Source organism: Pterocles gutturalis, unplaced genomic scaffold (genome assembly GCF_000699245.1).
Source record: "Pterocles gutturalis isolate BGI_N339 unplaced genomic scaffold, ASM69924v1 scaffold13726, whole genome shotgun sequence".
NCBI lineage: Eukaryota > Metazoa > Chordata > Aves > Pterocliformes > Pteroclidae > Pterocles > Pterocles gutturalis.
In genome coordinates, this window is record NW_010105678.1 from 30,381 (window position 1) to 38,118 (window position 7,738).

At 43.3% G+C, this 7,738-nt stretch overlaps 1 protein-coding gene across 1 annotated transcript in view; it reads right to left on the minus strand.

Annotated features, from left to right (window-relative positions):
- COLEC10 (collectin sub-family member 10 (C-type lectin)) overlaps nucleotides 1-6,550 on the minus strand; it is a 17,943-nt gene extending 11,393 nt beyond the window's left edge. The window contains exon 1 of the mRNA XM_010087494.1: nucleotides 6,104-6,550. Coding sequence (XP_010085796.1) covers nucleotides 6,104-6,251 — 148 coding nt within the window. The 5' untranslated portion in view covers nucleotides 6,252-6,550. The remainder of the gene's footprint in view (nucleotides 1-6,103) is intronic.
- Nucleotides 6,551-7,738: the final 1,188 nt, after the last annotated feature.

Consider the following 7,738-nt stretch of genomic DNA (forward strand, 5'->3'; position numbering starts at 1 on the left):
AATTTATCTGGCTTATATTCACGAATAGCGGAGGTTTTCAGGTTAAATTGCTCCCATACATTTAGTGACTCCCCAAGTCATGGATGCATTTACCATTCCTAGGCATAGGCAATGTTCCACCACAAAAGCTTTTATACATGATCTGTTATGTGGTTTTTACCCTCTGATCATGCATGAGGCAGTTCTGCTGGGCTCTGTGTTTCGTGCTTGTAGTTCCACCTGAGGTGGTGTAGGGACCCCCCCACCCCACCTCCACAGACAGAGTGTGAAGAGTGCAGGTGATTCTGCCTGTCCTGGGTGTTAATGTAAAGGGACAAGGACATTTGCATAACTCTGAAGTTCTGAGACTCCTCCAGGACCAGCTGAATGCCTTGCCCTCCTGGAAGAGCCTTGCAGATAGCCACAGGATTAGCTCTGTAGCCCGCGGTGGACCTTCGCAGCACTTCTGTGCCCACAACCTCTATTGAGAGGTTTTGTCACCAGAGGGAGTCACAGGCTCCGAGAAACAGGCAAATGCAGCCTAGTTTGTCTCTCCAGTGTACAAGCACGTCACAGCTACATCAATGGAAAGCCTCAAGATGTCCTCTGATTTCACTTTCAGTGTTTTTCAGATCCTTAGCACATTTCGCGTAGCAGTGGGGATTCTTGCTTTCAAGCTATATGTGGCTAGTGAGGGCAGGATTTCCTGACTTCTTCTGCCTATCTGACACGATGTTCTCTTCCCTCTCCTTCCTCCTCCCTTCAGCCCCCAGCACTGACCTGCACTCCTCTCTCCTCTCTGCCTGATGTCGAGCACGCTTCTGACCCTGTGTTGAAGGATTCAGTGCATTAAACAGAGGAATATCAATAAGGTAAATACCCATTGTTAGTGAGTGAGCTGAATCAGCTCAGTGAAAAGTCTGATAAGTAAACAGCAGAGCTAGCACAAGGTGAAGGAAGGACCACATGCTCAGAGTGGGAGATGAAAAAGATGTTGGCTTTCCCCTTTTGGCAAAAAACCCTGACAAACTAGCGCAGCTGTAGTGTGTAACTGCACCAATAACCACTCCCCAGGTGCCCTGCAGCAACATGCAGGGCTCCACAGGTTCCACCGTGAGAAATAAAGCATTTTGCTCACAAGTTCTTGGACACATTGTCTTTTTTTCACCCAGCTCCGAATTAGACAACAGGGGCTCAGTCACCTTCCCTGGAGAAGTGGAAAGAATCTTCAAGAATAAACTGGATTATCTGCTTGCTTTTCCACTTTCCACTTATAAATGGCCACTGACTTCAGTAGAAATACCCTCTTCTCCGATTGCATTGCATGACCAGACCCAAGCCTACCCAAGCAGGCTCAGTGAAGCTCTGCTGACTTGTATTACTTGAAAGTGTGGGCCTTTGTGCATGACTGGGACACACATTATTTCTTTAATGACACAGAAATAATTTAAATTATCTTGATTCTCTTTTCACTTGGTCTACCCAATTTAATTTTCCCAGCCTATTCCCCAGCCATTCTGTTGTGATCTCAGAGATCCATGGATTACCATGGCTTCAGCAAGGAATCAGACTGACACTGGTAAGAAATACGGACTCAATATCACTGAATTTATGTATTTAAGTCCCCACATACATGCTTTGTAACTTGGGTTGAAAAGCTTCAGAAACTTCTAAAATGGGGAAGTCTAAAAGACATGAAAAACAGAACTATGTGTTGAAATTAAAGAGCTCTTCAGATCAAAGATGATGCTCTAAGAGGGAAGTTTAGTTATAGGCTTGAAGAGCCTATAGCGTGTGGTAAGGCTTTTTATATTTTCGGAAGGAAATGTGGGTAACAGCATATCTGGTTTCTGAGAGAGTTTTGAAATTTTCCAAGAGTGAAATTGCGTGAGTGCAATTGAAGCCGAGAGATGGACAGCTACACTGGAGACCACAATAAATGCTATTTTAAGGCGCCAGCCAATGTCACAGAGTTTATAAGCATAGTTTGTCAGAAATAATCATAAAATGTTTTATATGTAAAATGCTATGGGAAATTCCCGTTGTTCTTCAGATTTCATCTCATTCCAGTTTCTCAGCCTGGATCTGACTCAAGACCTGTAGCCATGCTCCATGCGTCTGCAGAGCCAGCGCCCTCCCTGGCCTTCTTCTGCCCCTGCTTATGCTTTAATGGGAATTTAGGAGTCAAAGTTTGGGGTCCTCTGCTTATTTCTGCCCTCATGTTGTTGCTTCTTTATTTATTCAGACCAGGTCAGATCCCATCCCATCTATATCAACAGCCCACTTAAAACTTCTTTTGCAGGTTAGACAAAACGGAGCTTGCAGTCTCCAGGTGAAGACAGGCGGGAAGAAAGGACAGAGCCAGGACACTGCCCAGGGGAGCACAGCCTGGTGTTCCTGCTGCAGCCAGGGCATGGGCCAACAGCTGGTGCTTTTGCTCTCACTGTGTTAGCTGCTTCCTCCCCACAGTCCCAGTTCCTCTCTCAGCAGCAGCAACAGACAGCCTGCTTCCAGGCTTGGAAAGGTGGAAAGTAAGCAACAGGGCCATGGCTAATTTTGCTAGGCCAAGCACTGGCTGCCCTGGGAAATTAGTCATTTTGTTTATTCTTGATCTCGTTCTCTCTGGACCCAAGAAGTCAATGGACTACAGAACTTGGCCTTTATTGCCCTAGTTATTCAGCTGTGGATCAACATTACCTAATGTAAGTTTTCAGAGGTCCTGTGCCAAAGCAGTCCAGCTAAGAGCAAGTTGTTCCTGAACATCTCAGTCAAACACCACAAGTCACTAGTTACGAATACTGAAAATCTGGTTTTGTCCAAAGCACACTTTTTTTTTTTTTTCTATCTCTTTCCTAGGGTATTTCAAATAAGGGTCCTACAAAATGCCTCACACATTTCTGGTTTTAACTTCTATATAAGCCATCTTGGTGTGTATCTCAAAAGCTTTTTCCGGAAGGCAGAACAAGACAGCCATTGTACTAGGACTATGTTCATTAAAAAGAATCCCCTCTTTTTGAGAAGAGACCTGAGACCTACAAAAGGAAACTGGGAGACAACTGCCAGCTTTTGCTTCTCCCTTATTCTTTTTTTTCCTTTTCCAGGAGTACATATGTAGAAAATTTATTTGCATAATTTTTTTACAAACAGACTTCAACTTTTATTTGCTTGCACAGGCGATGGGAAAGCAGCAGATAGATGGAGGGGATTGCAAGGCACCTGGTTGGCATCATGCAGAACCACCAGAGGTCAGACTTAAACTCCTATTCGTTTCTAAGGCTGAGCAGTTTAATTCAGACTGACTTCCTTCATTGCAACAGAAAGTACAAAAGGCTTACAGCACATTTACTGCATTCTTTCTCTTCCTGGGAGACTGCATCCTTCTGGAGTATTTTCTGGCTCAATGTGTTATACACAAAGGCCTCTGGTTTTGCCTCAAGCTTTTTGGGAGCTGGTGGGACTGTCACAACCAGTTTGAAGGCTTTCCTGATAATCATCCTGGAATTACCCTTTCTTTTCATCCCATCACTCATATCATACTTCTCTTGTGACATCTCACATGTGAGCGTAATAATAAAGAGTATATTTCTGAAGGGGAAGAATTTGGCTTGCACACATTAACTTGGACAAATTACATGTGGCTTGTACAAGAAGCGGCCAGTTTTCACAACACTAATGACCCTTTTTGAACAGGTGATTTTCGGAGTGAGCATGAGGAGAGATTGGGTGCTTGCTCCTGTAGCAACTGTGAATGCCTAGAGGATGAATGGAGTAATGCAACCTCCAACAGTGCGAGAAATAACGGGTTATAAGTTCTGAGCCTCTCCAAACAACTCCACTTCTCCCTCAGCTTTCTCCTCTCCATTGTGCTGTGTCATGGAACAGCAGCATTGCTGCTGCATAGCCCCAGGCACCATCCCACTTGTAGCTCACAGACTGGATCTAGCCTACAGGACAATTGGTGCCTTGCACTGGGAAAGGTGAGGTGGAGCAGTGTAGGAAGTCTTACAGCTATTGAATACCTTTTAATTCCTTGCACTTCTAGTTGCTTTGGCCCTTTAGACACTCCCGTATTCATATGGAAGGAGGAAATTACCACAACAGGAATCTGGCCTGTGAAGGTACAAAAAGCTGACCAATGTCCTGTGCAAGCTCAGCATCTCTGTCTTGTGGGAACACCACCATGTTCTACCATAGCTGAAGAAGCTGAGCAGATGGAGGTCAGGGGATGAAAGTTGTGCAGGGTGTGTCAAAACCCATTTTCAGGAGAATAGTGGACAACGGGGCACAACAAGATAGAACTTACAGCAACAGAAGTCAGAGGCTTGTCCATTGTCAGTGTTAAAGTTTGAGCAGCAAAGTGTTGCCTGTGGCTGTGGTGTGGCTGTAGGCTGGGATCATGTGCTCAGAGTCTGTAGACATAAGATGGATAGAGGAAAACTGGCAACAGGACAGACTTTCTTCTGCCGTATTAGGTCAGCATGCTTCATCCTTGACTACAAGGGATGCCTGAGGAGTAGCAGGGTAGTTCACACACCCACCCTACTCAGCCTTGAATTGCCTAGCTGACTGGCAGTCACAACAACCAGTGCCATTTACAGCCACTTGTAACTGTCCTGGATGAGCTCAGCTCTGGTAGGAACTGAAATTAGTCTATAGGATCGTGCCACATAGACTGCAAAATGTACTTGATGAGCTGCAGTGGATGTGAGCCAGTAATTTGGGGGTGATTTACTCGATACTCCTTTAACCAATCATGAATCTTGGGCATCATAGTCTAATTTTAAAGTAGCAGTGAGGGCAGTGAAAATATACAGTTTGGTTCCTCTTGTGCCTTGGTGTCAGCCAGGAGGCAGTAGGACTGCTAATGACTAAATACTGACTTTCTCAGTATCACACTTGCAAAGAACTGCAATATCCAACCTTTAAATGCTCCCTATTCAAGCTAGACCACAGAAGCCAGCTGGAGACCTAGCTACTCTCATATTGTCACCAGACCACCTCATTAGCCTTGTGACTTGTTAAACACAATTCTGTCAAACTTTGTTCTCCAGCCTGCCATTATTCAGATACTAACTAAACAAACTCCCACTAGCTCCCTTGGGGATCGGTACATCGTTCTGCATTTATGCTGTGGCAGCAAAAGTTTAAGCTTGGATTGTAATCATAAAGAAATTAACTTGCTGATTAAAAATGGTCCTTTAAGCAACATGCATTTGAATAATCTGTCATAAAAACAAACGAGTCTGTAGCCATGCTTTTTACTTGATTATCTTTTTTCTGCTTAAAATTTAAAACAGTTGCATTTTTTTTTCTCTTGGTAACCTATAGAAAAATACAATTAATTGCTAAAAAGAAAGCAATAGTTCGAACTGCAATAGCCATGGTGTGGAATACATATTTTAGAGCTGTCACTGCAAGATAGATTTGTACATCATGGACCTAATTTTTGGCTGCGGTATGCTCCAGGCAATTCCATTGACGTTAGTTTTGTTACACAAAAAGTAAGTTAATGCAGAAAATTTGGTTTCAGACATTTGCAAAGTGTTTTGATGATAAAAGAACTGCACATGCCAGAGCTGATCTAGTTCTCCTTGAAATCTGTAGTGAAGGTCCTGTTTAATTCAACAGGAGCTGCTGGATCAGGTCTGATGAATGCAGCAGAGCTGTGTTTACAAGTAAGCATTTGGAAGTAATGACAGTTCAGTCATTTTAAACACTGCATATCTCCCCCTACCTATAGGTGCAAAGTGAACCATTGACAGTTCACAATAGGTGCTTACTTTTAGAAAAAGTCATTCAATTTATGGCTGCTAGCTGTACTGGTTGTGTGATGAATACAAGAAGCAAGAGAAGAGTTATGTGGCTGGAGAAAGATGCAAAAGGACAACTCTAGCTTATATGAGGCTATGTGACCCTGTTACTGAAACTAAACAAAAGCAAATTCAAACCTCCTTGCTGTATCAGTTTCCCCCATCACAGTTCTACTTTTCTAGATGTTTGTACAGTCTGCAATAATTCACATCTTTCATCCCCAGCCCATGCCACAAGCCCTCCAGGTCTCTATTTTTTAAAAATCAGCCTTTATCACTATTGGTCCCAGCATTAGCAACCTGATATTCCTCACCTTTTGGTCCAGGTAAAATTGTGTGTGTCGAGCAGACATCTGTTGTAGGTCGATTGTCAACATCAAAACCAAAAATCTGAACTTGGAAGATAAAAAGCACTACTAGAGTCCTGTATTTCCTTAGCTGTTGTTCTTTCTTGCTGCTCATCCTTGCAGCTTCTCAGGAAATGCCTTTCGTTGTTACAGTCTTAACAAATGCAGCTGATTCAAAAATAAATGCTCCTCTAACTGAAGCAGTGCAAAGTTAGGAGCTACATGCATGAACAGCTAAATAAAGTGAAGAAAGGAGTTCAACGATGCTGTAGTTATTTCTGTCCTGCACATTATCCAGGATATTTATTTAACACTGACAGCTGTTTATTCCAATTTATCTCTTATCTGTGAGATGTTTAGCTGCTTTTGCCATGGAAAATTTCTTCAATATATGGGGATATCTCTTTTGTAATTTTTTTTCCTTTTGGCACTCACTTTTCATGCCCAGCTTTTCACTTAGTCAAGAGACAAAAGACTTCAGTATTGTGTCCAAGCGAGTGCTAATTAGTTATAGGATAATTGTGGCTGGTTTTGTGTTGGAAGAGTAACACAGACTCCATAAAACATATAGAGAGAATTTTCCACAAAAACTTTCCTCCAAGGAGACTGTTAGTGACAACGGACAAGCTGCCAGTCTGCTGTGGGTGGAAGTCACTGGTGCTATTTCACACCTTTTGTGTGCCATGTACCCATAGCTCCCAGAGCAGGGATTGAAAAGTTGATGTCATCCATGGGTGTTTGAGCCAGAAACCCACAAATGATGGTTTTATGCTTACAGACTGCTCCACAACAGTTGCTCCACGCCTAGATTACATTGGTAGACACAGTACAGAAGGGCAGACTTCAGGGTTGAAGCCACAGAGTAGGATGAGCTTGAATGACTGCAGTACCTCCTCCCAGACCACCCTTCTCCTCTTCTTGCTAGCTGGGAGAGACCATCCATCAGGACAGCGGGATAGCTTAGGTCCCAACACAACATTGTCTTTGGGTCATCCAGGAAGCTGCTGCTGGTTCAAATCTCCATGAGGTACCTGTCAGGTTTTCAGTTGGGTGCTGGGACTTTGAAACCAGGTCTAGGAGGCCTCCTGGACGGAGGAACAGCTGGCATGCAAAACCACTATATAGACTTTTGGAAGGAGCTGTGACAGATACCCATCCATGTGCAATCTCTTCCTAGAAAAGCCTCTTGCTTTCTCTTCAGGACACCACAGTAACCAGGGACAGCAGACCATTCGAGGCAGCCTGGCAGAAAAGAAAGGGGAATGAGTTTTTGTAATCTTTCCAGGAATTTCATTAAGTTCAGGTTTCTTACACAACGAAGGATATAGCTACTCAAAAAGCTGAAGTGTGCTTTTGAACTGCCCAGTGTGTGAGAGCGCATGTTTGCTTTCCATTCTAGGCAAAAAAAAAAATTATTTCCTGTAGTAGCTTTGAGATGCTTTCCTCATTAAGAGAGTATCAGTTCCTTAGCCCTACAATGTTTTAGCCTTTTGGTAGACCAAAAAAAGTAGGAGTACTGATTTAAAAGTGAATACCTTTTCCTAAAGGCTGAAGGAAGGCTTTGATTTCAAGCTTTCATCTGGGATGAAATGTTGGCCAAAG